This window comes from Solanum stenotomum, chromosome 9, assembly GCF_019186545.1.
Source record: "Solanum stenotomum isolate F172 chromosome 9, ASM1918654v1, whole genome shotgun sequence".
Lineage (NCBI taxonomy): Eukaryota > Viridiplantae > Streptophyta > Magnoliopsida > Solanales > Solanaceae > Solanum > Solanum stenotomum.
In genome coordinates, this window is record NC_064290.1 from 51,851,554 (window position 1) to 51,870,598 (window position 19,045).

General features: G+C 34.7%; 3 protein-coding genes across 8 annotated transcripts in view; all 3 read left to right on the forward strand.

Annotated features, from left to right (window-relative positions):
* The window catches only part of LOC125876353 (uncharacterized), a 226,402-nt gene that overhangs the window by 166,906 nt on the left and 40,451 nt on the right, over positions 1-19,045 (forward strand). The window lies entirely within an intron of this gene.
* On the forward strand, positions 3,085-13,397 carry LOC125876336 (uncharacterized). Its single transcript, XM_049557502.1, has 8 exons — positions 3,085-3,340; positions 3,429-3,586; positions 8,259-9,267; positions 9,519-9,610; positions 10,767-10,841; positions 11,348-11,409; positions 11,885-11,954; positions 12,089-13,397. The coding sequence occupies exons 1-8, from the start codon at positions 3,202-3,204 to the stop codon at positions 12,854-12,856; spliced, it is 2,373 nt and encodes a 790-aa protein (XP_049413459.1). The 5' UTR covers positions 3,085-3,201; the 3' UTR covers positions 12,857-13,397.
* Positions 16,420-19,045, forward strand: part of LOC125876340 (transmembrane 9 superfamily member 11-like) — a 98,372-nt gene continuing 95,746 nt past the window's right edge. For 3 of the 4 annotated variants that reach the window (XR_007447485.1, XR_007447487.1, XR_007447486.1), the window contains exons 1-2: positions 16,420-16,582; positions 16,730-18,813. Coding sequence is in view for 1 of the 4 variants with exons in the window: in XM_049557511.1 (XP_049413468.1) it covers positions 16,420-16,582; positions 16,730-18,747 (2,181 nt within the window). In the remaining 3 variants the exon portion in view is untranslated. Of the gene's footprint in view, positions 16,583-16,729; positions 18,942-19,045 lie in introns of those variants that run through there. The other variant, XM_049557511.1, reaches the window with a different exon arrangement.

Consider the following 19,045-nt stretch of genomic DNA (forward strand, 5'->3'; position numbering starts at 1 on the left):
ATACTTTCATGTTTATCAGACTCTCCTATTATTAGTTTATTACTAACAAAAGACCATCGATAATCTTCAATCGTTATAACTTTATCTTGACTTTTTTTTTTATATATTGTTGCAAATAATTTAGGGCTTGGATTATTTATAGTTGGATTTGTTATACCATTTAAAGACTGTTTTGTAGTTTTGATATCACTAATAGTTATCAGAAGAATTGATGATGGAATTGTGTCAATACAATTCCAACAAAATTGAGATTTGGTTAAAATAATTATGATTTGAATTCCTTTTGAATTATTTGAGGCTAGAGGGAGGTTAATGTGATCGTGAGAAATATAGGATATTATAAAATTGAATATGTAGTGATTCAATTTTTTAAAGTTCAAGAACAAATTTAAACGATTTTATATGGTTTCTTTTGTAATTTTTTTTTAAAATATACTAATGACTTATATGCTTTTTCCGTTACAATTGTGTGTCCATTTTTACCACTTGTGATACCACTAATAGTTAAACACTCTAATTAATGACTTATATGTTTTTTCCGTTAATCAATAAAAACAATTGTATGTCCATTTTTATAACAACAAAATAGATATGATATTAACTATTAATAGACATTTAAATATTTATCTAAAAAGTATAACATAATAAAAACAAAAATAGCTACAAACAAATTAGATGATGAACCTATATTTGAGTATCACCAACCATAGAAGAGAACATATATTGTGACTTGTGAGCATCTAGAATTTCTCGATTGTAAAAGGAAAAAACGTATAGGACTTAACTTGCTATCAAGAGAAAAGATCCAAGCAAATTTTGTAACAAATATTCCAAAATCTTGGAAATTTCCCTTTATTGTCGTTATACCTAATAGACCTAACCATCATTATTCTATTTTAATGGAAGGAAAAAGAACAAAGAAAAAACATTTTCTTTGTGTTTCTTGCAAATTTTAGATTTTAGGCGTGTTTCTAAAGTTTACGACTCATACCTCTTCAAGTTACAATTTTTTCAGGTGCCAAATAATTTATCTATTCAAGAAAAATAATAAATAATCTATTGAGTCTAAAATTAATCATAGTTTTGGTGATAAAAAAATGTTTGAATTGGCTGGTGGCTTTTGACTTATAAATCAAAATTTGTAAGTTAGAAATTTGAACTTATGATTTTTGGCTTATTTTTAGCTTAAAATCAAGTGTTTATAAGTACTTTTTTAATTTGTCCAAACACTTTTAAAAGTGCTTAAAAATTATTTTGACTTAAAAACATTAAAACGACGTTTGGTAGAATGTATTAGAAAAAATAATACATGTATTGTCAGTATTACTAGTAACTTGTTTGGAGCTCTTTTCCAACTTATTACAGTCCATTGTGTATTAAGGTGTGTATTACTAATACAGGAAAATATCTTTGTAAATAATTCTTTTATGCAATGCATGTTATTTTTAATGCACAAATCAAACAATGCATTAGTATAATTAATGCAAACATAACAAATACAAGCATTATTAATACACTATATTTAACATTATTCTTATACACTCTACCAAAGATTTCTAAATAAGCCAATCCAAACAAGCTAATAGTTGCCTTAGCATTTTTGCTTATTTGACATGCCTATTTGTCTTTTTGATGTTGGAGAATAATGAGTATTTGATTAGAAATATCAAATACGTGAGTTGGATTATATTTGAGCGTTTAAAGTATTAAGTGGAGAATTATGAGTATTTGATTGGAAATATCAAACGCGTGAGTTAGATTATATTTGAGCGTTTAAAATATTAAGTTAATAAATGAGCGAGACATATTATATGGACCAAAAAGAGTTAGAGTGAAATGGATGGCGATTGCGGTGGAGACATGGGTTGAAGGAGGGGGAGATAGAATCTTTGTGTATATAATAAAAATTGAGATTTTTTTAAAGCTAATGTCATTAACACTATTTAAAATTGTCACCCTTACCTTACTCAATAATTAAAATTTTTGTTACTTTTTTTCCAATTTAAAACTTTCTTGCCATCCTTAATTCAATCTCCTAGATTTGAGAACCTAGTTATATTCATATGTTTTCTTAAAAAAATTGATATTTATTGCAAGTGTAAGAACCCATCATTGTCTTCTATAGGCTCTCTTCATCAATATCTATGTCTAAGTAAAATTAAGTTTCTTTTTAAGTAATTTTTTATTATTTTTTACGATTCAGCATAAAAATCAAAACATGAATATACTACATGAACATTCTCTAAAATCTTCCCCATTTTGATATCATCAAACAGTAACAAGATTTAATAAATCTTCACGAGAATATAATAATATATTAATTTTCAACTCACGAACTCATCAAAGCTAAAATGAAAAATATTTTGATGCATCCTTTTAATCATAAGAACCAAATAAAATAAATAATACATTTGCTTACAATATTGGGATGATTTTTTTTTAGTGTGCATTTAATTTTCAAAAAGTGACTTAAAAATAAGCTAAAGATTTTATAAGTGAGTCAAAATAAATGACATTCTTCAATTTCTTTTTGCCTTCATCAGCTTCTTAAACCTTATTTATTAAGATGACTCGAATTCTTCACTAATTGATGACGAAGATGCTCAATCATTAGAGCAAGTTTCACTTGTCCACCAATAAAGATTATGATGAGATGAATAAGATTCTCTTCTTTTTAGTTAAATGTCTCATATTAAGCTTAAGAAAACATTCTCGTCTTAAATCGGCCTTACAACAATATAAAATTAGATTGAATTCGAATGCAGGTACCGAACATCATTTCTAATATAATTTTTTTTTTTAAAAAATATTTTTATCTACAAATATTCTTCTATGGTTTCAAATATTCGTTATTTTATGCTTACTTTAAAAGACGAGACGTACTTCACCGTCGAGGCATGTTAGCATATCTCGTAGTATATTCTTTCTATATTTACACATTACACCCATAACTAACATTTATACAACTTTTACCCCACGCATTACACCACTTGTACCTCAAAATGTACAACATTTCAAGCTAAACCTCATCATAAGAGAACATACACCTCATCACACTGAATTTACCTCTTCACCGCCTTACCCTTTTTCCCTTACTTTACAATAAACAATCGAAAACTCACCTCCGATCTCCGCCATCACTCTCCGCCGTTCACGGCGTTTCGCCACCGTAGACCGCCGACGTACGAGAAGCTGAATAAAATGGGAGGAAATAACAGAAAACGATCTAATAAACCTAAAACTCGGAAGCCCAGGAACCCGTCTTATTCGGGTCGGGGATTGTTTGTTGAAGGCGGAGTCTTATCTGATTGGGGCGATTTCAATTCTCCTCCTTCAAGAGGTTTTCTCTGAATCAGATATATGTACATGTTGTGTGTATTTATAGTGTGATTGTTTATTTATTTATTTATTTGATTTTGGGAATTTAGGGAGAAATTTGAAGAGTGAAAATGGAAGTGGAAATGGTAATTCAAGGAATCGTAATGCAGCTGTTAGCAGCTCGAAGAATGCTTCGAGTTCGAAAAGTGAATTGAAGAAAAGTAGAGGAAGTGAGATCCGTTATGTATACCCTTCTGCAAATTCAGTGGTATGTTTATGTAAAAGATTGATTTTTTTTAAGGATCAGCATTTTCTAAATGAGTAGGTGAAGAGTATATTAGAGACATTTTTAGTTTATTTTATTGTCAAAGATTGAATTTTTATTGAAGAATGTATAATTTAAGGTCATTGGGTTATGATGATCAACATCCTCTCTACCCACACAAAGGCAAAGGAGGTAAGATTTGCGTACATTCTAACCTCCTAAAACCCCACTTGCGGGATTACACTGAGTTAATGTTGTTGTTGGAATATTGACTAGGAGTGCTTTTACATCTGTGCATCATATTATTGTTAGAGGTTTAAAGGGTGAATCTTTAGGGAAGATATATGTTGTGTTTTGTTTGTAAAGCTAATTGAGGTTCTTGATTCGCTCAAAAGGCAGAAACAACTATACACATCTAATGAGGTATACTTTTTGGAGGTGAAGTGCTGTATTTCAAAGGATTATTTAGTTAACGAAAAAGGGTGAAAACTACCCCCAAACAATTCGAAATAGAGCACATATACCCTTGGTTTGTTTTGATCTCAAAGCTACCGGTCCCGTCCCGTCTAACTATTGGATAACATATACCCTTCCTTTTAACGGACTGCCACTACCCACTATGTAGTGTTTGACGTGTAAAAAATGTGCCACATGACTGTCCACCTAAGCACACAAATGTGGATTAACCACACACCCAGTAAATGCCCCGACTTCCTCAACCATTTAGAACCCTAATTTCATCTCTTACCCAGTTCTTAAAAAAGCTTTCTGCCGCCATTTCTTCAAAAAGATTTGTTCCCCACTAAATATTGAAGCAATGTCAGAATGTTCTATCAATTCATATTTGTTTTTGCTAATCCCACCACACTGGGAGTGACTTGATAGTGCTACTTTTGATGATATGTAAGTCGGCCGCTCCATGGTTCTCAGTAAGGCACTGTGTTCTCTGTGCCTTCAATCATTATCGAGTTATAGTATCAGGAAACCATTACAGTTGCTTGTGAAATACATTAGAGAAAAACAACAATATGTGGTCTGTCAACACCAATTGATTTCAGAAGTGTGTACTTCTTATCTAGTCCGTCAAATAGCTCCAGTAATTACCTGTCGGCTATAGTCTAGTATGGTCAGTTTGTCCAAGAAAAATTAATCCTAATGCTGTTGTTTTCTTTATTCTGTTCCCCTTTTCATCCATACAGAATTTGGAAGCTTGGGCTAGATTTTTTACCCGTCTTCGAATATCAGTATGATGAATCCTTACCAGGATCTGAGCATTCTGACATTTGCTTTAAAATTTAGTGGAGAAGAAAGCTTTTTGAAGAAATGGGGAAAGAAAGCTGTTTTAAGAAATGGGATAATAAATGAAATTGGGGTTCTAAATGGTAGGGGAAGTCGGGGCGTTTACTGGGTGGGTGGTTAATCCACATTTGTCTGCTTAGGGTGACAGTCACGTGACTTTTTTTACACGTCAGATGCCACATAGTGAGAAGTGGCAGTCCGTTAAAAGGGAGGGTATATGTGATCCAATAATTAGACAGGAGGGGTAGTTCTGAGACAAAAAAAAAATGGAAGGTATATGGGATCTATTTCGAATAGTTCGAGGGTAGTTTTGGCCCTTTTTTGTTTAGTTAATAGTTTAGTTCTGTACACGAATTCAAGGTTAATAATTTGGATCTTAATCAAATATCTGGTTGATCTCTTTTGATATTGGCTAAAGACTGGAAATTCAGCCGTGATAAAAAAAAGGACTAGACATTTGGATTTTCCGCGTATTTCCTCTGATGGGTTTGGATGCTAAGAGTGTATTTGTTTTGGGATGTTACAGATTATCTGCCCAGTATGTGTAAGGATTAGTATTTCCTTAAAATTGATCAAATAGGGAGTTTAGTTTTGGGCTATTTATTCCTTTTATGGCAATTTTCTGGCATGATTGCCACATTTTATAGACTGCATTTCTACTCTTCACATTCGTTTATTGTTTTTCAATTTTCTTATCAAGGGCCATATATGTGGTCCTAACAACACATGGTATGCTCAGTTATCTCTTAACTTAGCAATGTTAAGTCTCCTTAACCATTGTTGTAGCTCGCCACTTTCATGCCCCCTTTATCCGTTTCTAGCTTATGACTATGGTACACCACTATCATTGTACACACCTCACATGTGAATCGGTGGATTTCTCATAATTGGTACTACTGCACGTGCATCCACTATTTAAACCCTTTAACTATTAAAGGGTTGATAGAACGAATCACACTTTCACCCTAGTAAATTATGCCCACCACAAAGCTATATAAAATATAAAGCTAAACATAGATAAGATGATGTGACACCTCTCTAAGGCCTCCAATTGGATTTATCTTTTTTCTCAATTTTTTGACTTTTTCTTTATTTTTCTTCATCAATGTGCCATTTAAAAAAATAATTCAAAAGTAACCTCTTAAAATAATTACTCAATAGTATTAATTATCACTAAAAAAATCATACTCCATAACTCGCATTTCTTGATCTCCCTAGCTTCTATTTTTAGTTACTAATTAATAACCTTAATAATATCCATGACTCCCAAACCTTTCACGTGCATAACAAAACTAACACTAACTTATAAAAAGAAACTAAACACAAACTATCTACTAGTCTCATGTCCATTTGCTTATTCTAAGAAGCTTAAAGAAGTGTGTCGTTTGGTTTTTGTATCAGTTACAAAATTGAATTTTTGGGATTGGTATTCTTCAAATGAATTTCAAAACGATTCACCTCCCCTATCCTATAAATTTTCATAGGCTCCAAAGTAGAACGAGGGAGGCTTTGGATAAGCCCGAAGCTAAGATATTTATGTGATTTGCTGGATTCTCCTTTCTCTTCAATAAAAATGTAGTAGATCCCAAGTTACTCAACTGTAACCAATACCATGGTCAAGAAGCTCTATGGTGTTCAAAGTATAAACAGGATGCTACTTGCGCGCTTCATTCACAAATTACTTCCCACACTTCCTGTTATATTTTGCTTTAATAAGGAACCTGTTCACGTAATCAATAATGAAAATCAATGCAACGGCAATTTTGGTGAGTACATTTAAGGATTTCAGAAGCTAAGTTATTTTGATGAATACGATCTTTCGTAAACTGATTGAAATTCTTTCCTAAGCTTATTAATTATTGTTATCAAAAAACATTCTTTCCTAAGCTTATTAATTATTGTTGGTTATTCTTCTCATCTTGCTTAGTTGCTACAAGCAGCAATTTCAGACTCGAGAGATTTCCTATCGAGTTTTGTGTTTTATTAGCATTATTTGTTTTGTTTAAAAAATATTTGTAAGAGAGTACTAATAGTTTTGGTATATTGCAATTTGCTGCTTCTTTTTTTCATTCTGTAATAGTAATTATGGCATTACTATCCTTTTAGCTTGAATGTTTGGAATTTCCATATTAGATTCATGCTAGATTAAAAATTAGTCTTGTAGTTAAGTTTAGCATCTTGGGAAATAGGCTCACTACCTCCACGAGGTAGTAGTGGTAAGGTTTGCGGACATTCTACCCAACTCAGGCCCCACTTGTGGGATTTCACTTGGAATGTTATTGTTGACTTGAAATCAGTTATATGTATTTCTAGGGATTTCAGTTGTATGTGACGTGTTATAAAAGTTAGAGAGTGGATTCTGATTTTATTAAATTATTGCTTATTTATTTATTTATATATTCGTTTACTTCTTTTTTAGTTCATATAATCTAAAAAATCAGCCCAAGAAGAAAAAATAATGAACTAAAGAGAGAAAAAGGTTAAAAAAGAAAAGGAAGAAGGAAAAGATAACAATTAGATAGAATAATCATACATTTTGATACATAAATTTGGAACCAAAGATTTTGGTCCTTCTCCCCCCCGCCCCCTCCCCTTCTCCGTTTGCTCTTTTTGTTGTTGTGTTTCCTCTTGAAAGAGAAACAACGAAAAGAAAGAAAAATCTAGCTCGAAATTGAGGAATGAAAACTCCATCAAGACCCTTCGGGGTGGCCCAGTGGTTTGGGCTTGGGACTTCCATGTTGGAGGTCTCAGTTCGATTTGCCTACTGGATCGAGCTCGTCGCACCGGGCTTGCCTAGTGCGGGTTACCTCTCCTATGTGGTTTGCGAGCTATTGCATAGGAGCGGGGGCTTTACCCTGTGTGCACCCACAGGGTAGAGGGTAGAGGCGGCTGCGGGTTTCCCTTGTCATCAAAAAACTCCATCAAGATAAAATTATGAATGCCGTAAAATTTAATTTCATCCTAAGAATATAGTTTAGAATTTATTACACATTCACAAATAGAGAGAATTTTCTTGAAATTCTTTTTCTTTCTTTACACATTTCTAAAGAAAGATGTACTAAATAGACTATACAAAACCAACTATTTATAATACTAAAAATGTAGGTAGTGGATTATAAGTTGAAATATAATTTATTTGGTTTTGATGCTGAGAATATTTTCTAAAATGTTTGCCAATCAAGATGTAAATGAAAAGATTATTTCATAAATTTGATGAGGTTCGAGCAAAGCGTGGATGAGTTTAATAGTCTGACTATAAAACAAAAAACTTGCACTACAATCTCTGTGCTAAGGGTTACTTAAAAAATCTGTTACCTTCTTCAAAAGAATGCAATAATATGCATTGCTGATGAAATTTTCCGTGTGTCTTTTCCAGGTACGTTCAGATGCAGTATGTAGTGGAGGAGTAAAAGATGACAAATTGGATTGGGAACATCCTATTCTTTTGGTTGATACAAAGGAAACTCAAATTGTTGCTTTCGTAGATGAAGGCCAAAATAAGGAACCTCAAAATCAGGGATGTATTTATGATTGCACAACCCCTTTATCTCTAGATGTTGGACAAAATAAAGATTCTCATGAAGTTGACTATGCTGGTGACTATAGTGCTGGTTTCTCACTGGATGAGAGTTCACACAGAGGATTGGGATTCTATGAAGAAGCAGAAATAACACATGGAGGAGTTGGATTGTCACCCAAGGATGAGAAGGAAAATCCTTCTTTTGAGTATTCATTCTCTGATGAGGATATGGATGCTGATGGGGGCTTCCTTGGTGGTGCCAGCATCGAGATGGACAATCACCTGCCAGCTGAGATGTCATCTTCTGTGGAAAATGAGGGATTTTTGTCTATAGGGGGGCTTAGACTACATACTCAAGACTTATCAGACGAGGAAAGTGATGGTGATGATGAAGGCATTTCATCTGATGATGGAAGTTCTTGTTCGTCAGAATCAGAAGAATCTGACGGATCATCTGAAAGTGATGGCTCATCTGATAGTGATTCAGATGTTGATGAAGAGGTTGCTGCAGATTATTACGAAGGAACTGGTGGAATGTGCAAAGTAATTGATGTTAGACAGTTGGTTGGACAAGTTCCTAGTAGCTGTTCTGATGATAGCTTAGATGAAACCGTAGAGAAGTTGGGTGGGATTCATCTTCAGGAAGTCTCTAGGGAGTATGGAATGAAGAAGCCTAAAAAAGAGAGGAAGTCCCGAGGAGGTCAGAAATCTACTCCTGCCAAGCAAGCCCGGGGATCTGATTTGGATGGTCTTATGTTTGTAAAGGACCCGAGAACAGTTTCAGGGAAAAAGAAACATGCTGCTAAATTTCCTCAGTCATGGCCGTTTGAATCTCAAAAGAGTAAAAATTTCGGGAGGTTTCCAGGTAAAGATATCTGCCCTATAGTGAGTTGCGACAATATGCTTCGTCTTTATTTAAATTTGCTTATGCTTGGCCATTAAATTTCAAGTACATATAACTTATTACTCTCTTGGATTGAAAGAGGATAAAATTCCCTTGGATTTCTCTCTCTCTGCTTTTGCTTTCATTGTTTTCTCTGTTGACCTTTTCTTTTTGTTTGTGTATTGCCATGTGTCTTCAACTCCACTGTATATACTCCTAGCTTATGTTTTCAGGTGCTAAGAAGAAACATCGCAAGGAGATGATGGCTTTGAAGCGTCGAGAGAGAATGCTCCACCGAGGTGTTGATCTTCAGAAGATAAATTTAGTAAGAGCTTGAAATTGTTTCCTTTGTTTGGAGTCTAAGTATTTTGTTGCTTTTTTCTTTCCCACCAGCTTGATCGTTTGAACTTGCCTATGCTTCTATGTAGATCCGTCTTTTTGACATCAGATGCAAACTTTTCCTTGTTTGATATTTTTCTGTTCCACTAAATTTATTTAATAACTTTGTCAGAGAGAAACATAGTTGTATGAAAAATTCTCTCATCTATGTCCTTTTTGTTAAAATAAGAATTGTGCATTTCAGTTTTGAGCTCGCTTGTATGTTTAGGCTGACATATTTGTCCTGAAGTCTGTGTATTCATCCCATCTGTATGTTGATCTTGTTTGTATAGTTAATCTGTAAGTTGGAACCAGGTCATTATCGAATCCGGATGTACTGCAGATAGTTGTATAACCAAATTTTACTGCATATACTTGTTGGTAGGGGGTTGTAGATTTGTAGGAGGTTCCTAATCAAATTAAGACAGTTTCCCTTGTTTGATTCAGGATCAGATTTTTTTTTTGAAATGAAATAGAAAACATGGTTCTCCTGCCTAAATAATGAAGTATCGGTAATGTGAAGTTCTTGGTCTTTAAACATCACCTATCTACTGACATGAAACATAACTTCTTTTGATTGATGTTGTCTTTTCTTTTTCCTCTTTGTATTTTTGGTTTTGTTCATCTCAGCTGGTTTAATAGTTCGGTGAGCAGATGATAATGGTGTAAAGTGAAGTTGCAATTGGATGTTCATTGAGTTACTTTATATCCCTTTTCATATTATTTCCTTTTGTAGCTGAGTCACTGTGCTAGTTTCTCTGGAACAAAGACAAGCCACAGTCGCTGCCTTTAAGTTGGCTAGTTTTGTAGGTGATTTTGAATATTATAGCTGCTCTCTTTAGCTCCTAGAAACTGATTTTTTCCCTTCCATGGGAAACCTCTGTATATCTTCACAGTGTGTACAGGGTGGGGAACCCCTTTGTTGCCTTGTTATTGAAATCATCATCTTCCGAGTACTATAGTCCTTATTAAAAATACAGTGCATACTTTATCAAAGTGCATCAAATCAAAGAAACCAAACTGATGTTGTGTAGATCTATTCAAAAGCTATAAAAAAAATTTCTTCCTTTTTATTGAAATTTCCTTTCACTCTTAAAATGTAGAAACTGCACCAGATGGTTTTGGATGGAGCTGATATGTTATCTTTCCAACCTATGCATTCACGTGATTGTTCTCAGGTATTGTGTTTTGTCATACCTATGTTCAGGAAATAAAGTCCTTTTACTTATCTACGTGCAATCCAGTAACTTCTCATCTTTATTTTTCAACATACCTTGAAAACAACTTCCATTAAGTGCCAATGTGATACTACTGCTGTCTTACTCAAGTAAGTATTATCTCATGTATAGTGGAAAAAAAGTTAGAAGAAAGGCGTATTCCAAAGAAAAAACTTCTTAATATGATAACCTCGATTCTTCTGGTTCTGCTTCTTTGTTTTGACAGCTGTAAAAAATTGCTACATAGTGATCTTTTACTCATTTGATCTTATTTTGCCCTTTCTTGTGAAAAAAGGGAACATTGTTTTAATAATTAAGGCTCAAGTTCACCATTTGTAGTCATGATAACCAACTTTATGACTATAGCTTGCAATAGGAAGGAATTATTTGTCATTTAGTCGAGTGTCTTCTATGAGTTCAACGACTAGAAATCACTTGTTTTGACATTCAGTGCTGAACATGCACAGGTTCAGAGATTAGCTGCAATATACCGTCTGCGAAGCGGTTGTCAAGGTTCTGGTAAGAAGAGGTAGGAACTTTTTCCCTTTTTAGTCTTTCATATGTGAATTTCAGAGATAATCAAGAGGGTAACTTTCATTTAACATGTAAAGAATGTATAAAAGGGAAGGTGTGTAATTACATATGTATTTCCTGATGTTCCAAAACTTTCTTAATTAAGAAGAAATGGATTGCGATATTCCGACATTTCATTATTTTCAAGGCCTTAAATATATGTGTTCTGTTGGCCTTTAGTTAGTTGTGAAAATTATGGTTATTTTGATAGCTTATTCTACGGATAGAGGCATTTTACCTTAAGATGTTAATATTAGTAATGGGAAAGCTTTTTAGAGAAGATTTGTATTGTAAACTGACTTTTGCATCTGCTATACGTGGCTTGTGCACCTCCATTTGCTTTGGACTGCTTTGGACATGTATATTAGATGTAATACTGCTACGGGAAGAAAATTGTACACGTTGAAGTCATCCGTGTTCCTTTTTTCCAGGTTTGTGACAGTTACCAAGACACAGCATACAGCTATGCCATCCGCCAGTGATAAAATTCGTTTGGAGAAGGTTATGTTACTTAAAACCTCCAGTCTGTCGAAGAGTTCAATTTTTTGGTTTACATAATATATACCTTAAATAAACATTCTGTAAAGATGCATGTTTCTGTCTGACATTGAGATTTCCATTTTTTGACCATTCAGTTGATAGGAGCTGGTGACGAGGATTCTGATTTCACAGTCACCGGTATACAAAGTCATAGAAAGGATGTAAATGCAGCCAAAAACTCTTCAAAGGGTAGTGGTGGACAATCTGGCCCAAGCAATTTGTTTAGAACCCCGATAAATCCACGTGGGCAAAAAGACAGCAGCAAGAAAAGAAGGGATCAGAAAACAGTCTCCTACGCTCTTCCCGTCTCCTTTATTTCAAGTGGTATCATGCGTTCCGAGACAGAAGTTGAGGAGAAATCAATTGAAACAACCCAGACAGCCACCATTGTCCATGAAACAAAGGTTGTGACCAACTCAGTCGAATACGGTGCATTCGAGATGCACACCACAGGTATTGGCTCGAAACTCATGGCAAAAATGGGTTATCAAGAAGGTAGAGGTTTAGGGAAAGATGGACAGGGTATTTCCGAGCCCATCGAAGCTCGCCAACGACCAAAAGCTCTTGGATTGGGAGCTGAAATCCTAGAAACAAGTAGTAGATCATCAGCAAAGAAGGATTCTCTACCCAAATCATCTGTTCGTGGTGCTGAGGTTGTCGGTGGAAGCGGGAAATCCATCAGGAAGGAGTCATCTGTTGGATTTGCAGGATTTGAGAGACACACAAAGGGGTTTGGATCAAAGATGATGGCAAAGATGGGTTTTGTTGAAGGCATGGGACTTGGGAGAAGTTCACAAGGCATAACCAATCCTTTAGTTGCTGTTAGACGTCCTAAATCCCAAGGATTAGGTGCCAAAAGTTAAAAAATATTCACATTAATCATCTTTCAACTGTGGAAAGAAATGTTCATATTTCCCATCTAGATGTTGATAATGTCATGTTATATGTTCTACTATGATTTGACTAATTAGTTGCACTTTGTAATTTGCCCTGAAGCCTATTTCAGTGGCAGACTACAACAACATTACCTTGTGCAACTAGGGTCCGAAGAGGGTGACGTGTATGCAACATTACCTCTACCTTCTGTAGGCTATCTTCTAGAGAGGATGCCTTGTATGCAGCCTTATCCTACCTTTTGAAGGCTACCTTTTGGAGAGGATGGCGTGTATGCAACCTCACCACCCCTCCCTTCTGAATTTCGAGAGGGGGGTGTGTACGCAACCTTATTCCTACTTTTTCGGTGGCGGACTAATTATCTAGATTATAAACCATATTACATTGAAGAGTGGATATCGTTTTTATGGTTTATTTATAGGTGTTCTAGTTATACTACCCTTTTTACAGGAGATTTGTAATATATACATTGGGTCGGTAAAAGAAATGCAGATGATCTTTCTGGGGTTATTTTCTTGTAATTTGTCATGGGAGATTGTCTTAAATTGAAAAGGCGGACATTGCACATGGCAATAAGCTCTAAAATCTAAATATTAAAAGAGAATTCCCAAAAATGTTTAAAAACTAGAGTGCAAAATATAATATTAAAACCTTACGTATGGTGCACGTTAAGTTGTTATTAAACACAAGTCTTATTTTTATCTTGTAAAGGTAGAAAAATTGTGTTTGATATGTGTTTAGTTGAAGTAAACATTTAAGGTAGTATGAAAAGAGAATGTATCGGTGAAGAAGTCATAATGAAAAGAACAATAACAACAAATAGTACGACAATCGACGCATAGAGAACACTAGGTAATAAAAATGGAAGAATAAAATAACAAGAGAGTAATAATAAAAAAACACTAGTAGAAAAGTTAGACAATGCTTGACTATTTACTAACCTTCTATCTTAATCCTTAATCTTCATATCCTCCTATCTAGGGTCATGTCATCGGTAAGCTTCAGGTGTTATTATGTCTTGTCTAATCACCCTCTCCAGTACTTCTTCAACCTATCTTTACCTCTCTCCTCGACCCAAGATTCAAGCGCGACAGGGTACTACTATCATTAATATGGCTATTACTAACGATAAAGTTAGATGCAATCAAATGCCATATAAAAAATACGAGGTGCTATAACCTAGACCTCGAACTTGGATTGCACACTCTATATTTATATATGGGAGTTTTTCCAAGGTTAATGGGTGCCCATGCACGCTGTCTTAATAGGCCCCCCCTCTAGATCCATCATGACCAACCTCTCACACCTTTTCACTGTGACTTACGAACATCAATTTCTTTGTCACCTATTCGAGTTATCTCAACATCGCTTCTTTCATCTTATCTATCATAAAGATCATTTTCACCTTATTTCGAATATCTTTATTCTAAATCCTACCTCTCTCTTCTAGTGCAGTTAAATTATTAAGTAAAAAAGTGTTTGTTCCTTTTATTTCCTGTTTAACCCTCCCCAAAAAGTTTATCCTAAAGTCAAATAATATGTAAAACTATGTAAAAGAGAAGTGTATGAGTTGTTATTACGCAATCTCAATTAATTCATCTTTTTTACTTGTTTAAAAATATTCCATTTATAGGGAATATTTAATAAATACTTGTGAGATTTAGATGGTTCAAAGCACAAGAATATATAGGTATAGACATTCAATGTATCCATAAAATCAGGAATATACATTCAATGTATTCATAAATTATAATAAGATTACTAAAATCACATGGGTGAAAATAAATCACTTACCTTATACATTAAAAATAGGGAAAAAGGACAAATATACCCCCGAACTATCATAAATGGTATACAAATACCCTCCGTCATACTTTTGGGACATTGACGCCCCTGCCATCCAAAAACTAGAACATATATACTCTTTATACTAATAGACAAACACGTGTCACAATCTTATCCATTGATCCGACATTTATCGAAGGATAAGATTGTGCCACGTGTCCCTATTTAGTCTTCCCTTAGAGTGATGGGCATATATGCTCTAGTTTTTAGACGGCAGGGGCACCAATGTCCCAAAAGTATGACGGAGAGTACCTGCATACCATTTACGATAGTTCGGGAGTATATTTATCCTTTTCCCTTAAAAATAAAATAAAAATTACAACTTTCCAAAAGCAAATTCATTATTCCAACAGAGAAGTCAAAAATATTCGAGATATATATACACATATATAGCAAGAAATATTTGATAATTTTTCAGTAAAAATTATTCAACTCATCACCATTGAATCTATGTTGTTCTACTATTGCACAATTCCCTATAGAATTTGAAACATTACTCTATTTTCCATTGTCAATATTAAGATATTGCATATTTACTAGTTCTTATTTTCTTCATACGTATAAAATGCAAGATATAACAATCAAATAATTAATTCATCATGATGCTTGTGTTATTTCTATTTGAGTATCAATAACATTCTCACTACACCTTAATGATCAAACAATTAGATTTGCTAATAAGACCAAAATTGCTTAAAAGATATTTGCACAATTACTTTGAACTTATCACCAAATATACAAGACCATATTTATCATTTATTCCCTAAAATTATACCATACACATTGATAGTAAATATGTTACATTATTAACAAATATTATAATATTTATCTGATAAAATTAATCAAGGCACCCGGATACCACATTACAATAAAAACATTATCTCCCTCCTCCTCTCATATGAGACTATATTTGTATCTTTTTTCCCCTAAAAATTATATAAAAGATTGACCGTAAATATGTTTCATTACTTTTGTGTAGAGTTGATTATTTTCAAGACCTAATTCCAATTTTTTTATTATGGTAATGAAAATGTCTTACAATCTAAATTTATTTTATTATTAAGAAAATTAATTCTACTAGTTCTGATTTTGAGATTTTCACGCTGAAAAAAACCTTTGAGGTCAGAGATGTCAGACTATTACAATATAATGTTTTATCTCGTTAAATTAGTTGAGACACACATTGATATTATAAAAAAGCAAAGTATTATAATATTTATCGCATTAAATTAATCGAGATGCGTGTAAGACATTGAAATTATTATATTATAAAAAAGGAAAGTATTATACCAACTCCCCCCCCTCCCCATAATTCATTACTTTTGTATAGAGTGAATTATTTTCAAGATCTAATTCCAGTTTTTTCTTATGGTAATGTAAATGTCTTACAATTTAAATTTATTTTATTATTATGAAAATCAATTCTATTAGTTCTGGTTTTGAGATTTTCACGCTGAAAAGAAAAAGATTGAAGCCAGAGATGTCAGACTATTACAATATAATGTTTTGTCTTGTTAAATTAGTCGAGAGTCGTGACACACATTGAAATTATAAAAAAACCAGAGTATTATAATATTTATTACATTAAATTAATCAAGACGCGCGTAAGACGTTGAAATTGTTATATTATAAAAAAGGAAAGTATTATAAAGTCCAACCCCCGCCCAACCCCAACCCCCTTGGTTTGATGATTAGGACAAGTCATTTTTCTTCAAGAGGGTCCCAAAAGTCTGGCCAAAATCTCCCACCGACGAGGACAAATAGGAATACATATAAATTCTTTGCGTCTAGATCTTCCTCTGTCACTCAACAATTTCTCAATTGCAGCCCTCAGAATTCCCCTTTTGGAGGTAAGTTAGATCTCTGCATATCTTGTTTTGCAATACTTGTTTACTAGTAATTAAAACTGCATTATCTGATCCCAAAACCTTTGATTTTTTCATTGTTGTGTTAAACCCTGTTGAGAAATTCCACTGATTTTGACATTTTATTTACAGTTCCTGATCTGGGTCATCCAGATCTGATCAAGAAACCACTAAAAATGAGATCTTTTGAGAAATTCAAGATTTGGGTTTTGTTAATCTGCTTGGTGTTTGAATTGGGTTATGGGTTTTATCTGCCTGGAAGTTATCCTCATAAATATGGGGTTGGTGATTTGTTGAATGTTAAGGTGAATTCATTGACTTCAATTGACACTGAGTTGCCTTATAGTTATTATAGTTTACCTTTTTGCCAACCACAAGAGGGTGTGAAGGATAGTGCTGAGAATCTTGGTGAGCTTCTTATGGGAGATAGGATTGAGAATTCTCCTTATAGGTTTAAGATGTATACTAATGAGACTGAGATTTTCATGTGTCAAACTAAACCTTTGTCTGGTGAGGAGTTTAAGCTTTTGAAGAAGAGGATTGATGAGATGTATCAAGTGAATTTGATTCTTGATAATTTGCCTGCTATTCGATATACGAGGAAGGCAGGTTATTTCTTGCGGTGGACTGGTTATCCGGTTGGGATCAAGGTTCAAGATGCGTATTATGTATTTAATCACTTGAAGTTTACGGTTCTTGTTCATAAGTATGAAGAGACCAATGTGGCTCGTGTTATGGGTACTGGGGATGGAGCTGAGGTGATCTCAACAGTTGGAAAGGATGGATCTGAGGAACCTGGTTACATGGTTGTTGGGTTTGAGGTTGTTCCTTGTAGTGTTCAACATGCTCCTGATTCAGCAAAGAACTTGAAAATGTACAATAAGTACCCGACTCCAATTAAGTGCGACCCTACAACTGTTGCCATGGCTATTAAAGAAAATGAGCCTGTTTCGTTTACTTATGAGGTGAACTTTGTGGAAAGTGACATTAAGTGGCCATCAAGATGGGATGCTTATTTGAAGATGGAAGGTGCAAAGGTGCATTGGTTCTCTATCCTTAACTCCCTTATGGTGATCACTTTCTTGGCTGGAATTGTGCTTGTAATCTTCTTGAGGACTGTCAGGCGGGATCTGACAAGGTATGAGGAGCTTGACAAAGAGGCTCAAGCTCAGATGAATGAGGAGTTATCCGGGTGGAAACTTGTGGTAAGTGATGTTTTCAGGGCTCCAAGTAATCCAGGACTTTTGTGTGCGATGGTTGGAGATGGGGTTCAAATTCTAGGGATGGGTGTTGTGACTATCATGTTTGCTGCCCTCGGATTTATGTCCCCAGCTTCTCGTGGAACATTGATTACCGGCATGCTATTCTTCTATATGATTCTTGGTGTTGCAGCTGGTTATGTTGCTGTTCGTCTCTGGAGGACAATCTTCTGTGGCGATCACAAGGGCTGGATTTCAGTCTCATGGAAAGCTGCTTGTTTCTTCCCTGGAATTGCTTTTCTCATTCTAACCACATTGAACTTCCTGCTATGGGGTAGTCACAGCACAGGGGCCATACCATTTTCTCTGTTTGTCGTCCTCATTTTACTTTGGTTCTGCATTTCCGTTCCTCTAACCCTAGTCGGTGGTTATTTGGGGGCAAAGGCTCCTCACATTGAATACCCAGTCCGAACTAACCAGATCCCCCGTGAAATCCCACCACAAAAATATCCATCTTGGCTTTTAGTTTTGGGTGCAGGCACCCTTCCTTTCGGTACTCTGTTCATTGAGCTCTTCTTCATCATGTCGAGTCTCTGGATGGGTCGTGTCTACTATGTCTTCGGCTTCCTCCTCATTGTCATGATCCTTCTCGTCATAGTCTGTGCTGAGGTCTCTCTTGTTCTGACTTACATGCATCTTTGTGTGGAGGACTGGAAATGGTGGTGGAAATCCTTCTTTGCCTCCGGATCAGTTGCTATATACATTTTCCTCTACTCTGTTAACTACCTAATCTTTGATCTCAAGAGCTTGAGCGGGCCTGTTTCTGCTACCCTTTACCTTGGATATTCCCTCTTCATGGTCCTTGCCATCATGCTCGCGACAGGCACGGTCGGGTTCCTTTCCTCCTTCTGGTTTGTACATTTCTTGTTCTCTTCAGTGAAGCTGGATTAAAGAAGTCTCTTATGGCAGAAAGAAACAAAAGAACCATTGAAGAAACAGCTGCAGATGTGTCTTTAAGTCATTCTTGTTTACTTTTTATTGTCATATTACTATCATTTTGTAGGGTATTTGGAAGAGAAAGCCAATAAACTCCTCAAGTTTTGTTAAATTCTTTAATAGTCAAGTGTTGCTTGATATAGTTGACTAATATCTTCATTGGTTGGGATAATCATATTTGGATGTGCCTATAGTGATGGATTCAGTTGGTAAATCTGGTTTGTACATTGCATTAACTCAACTCATCATGATT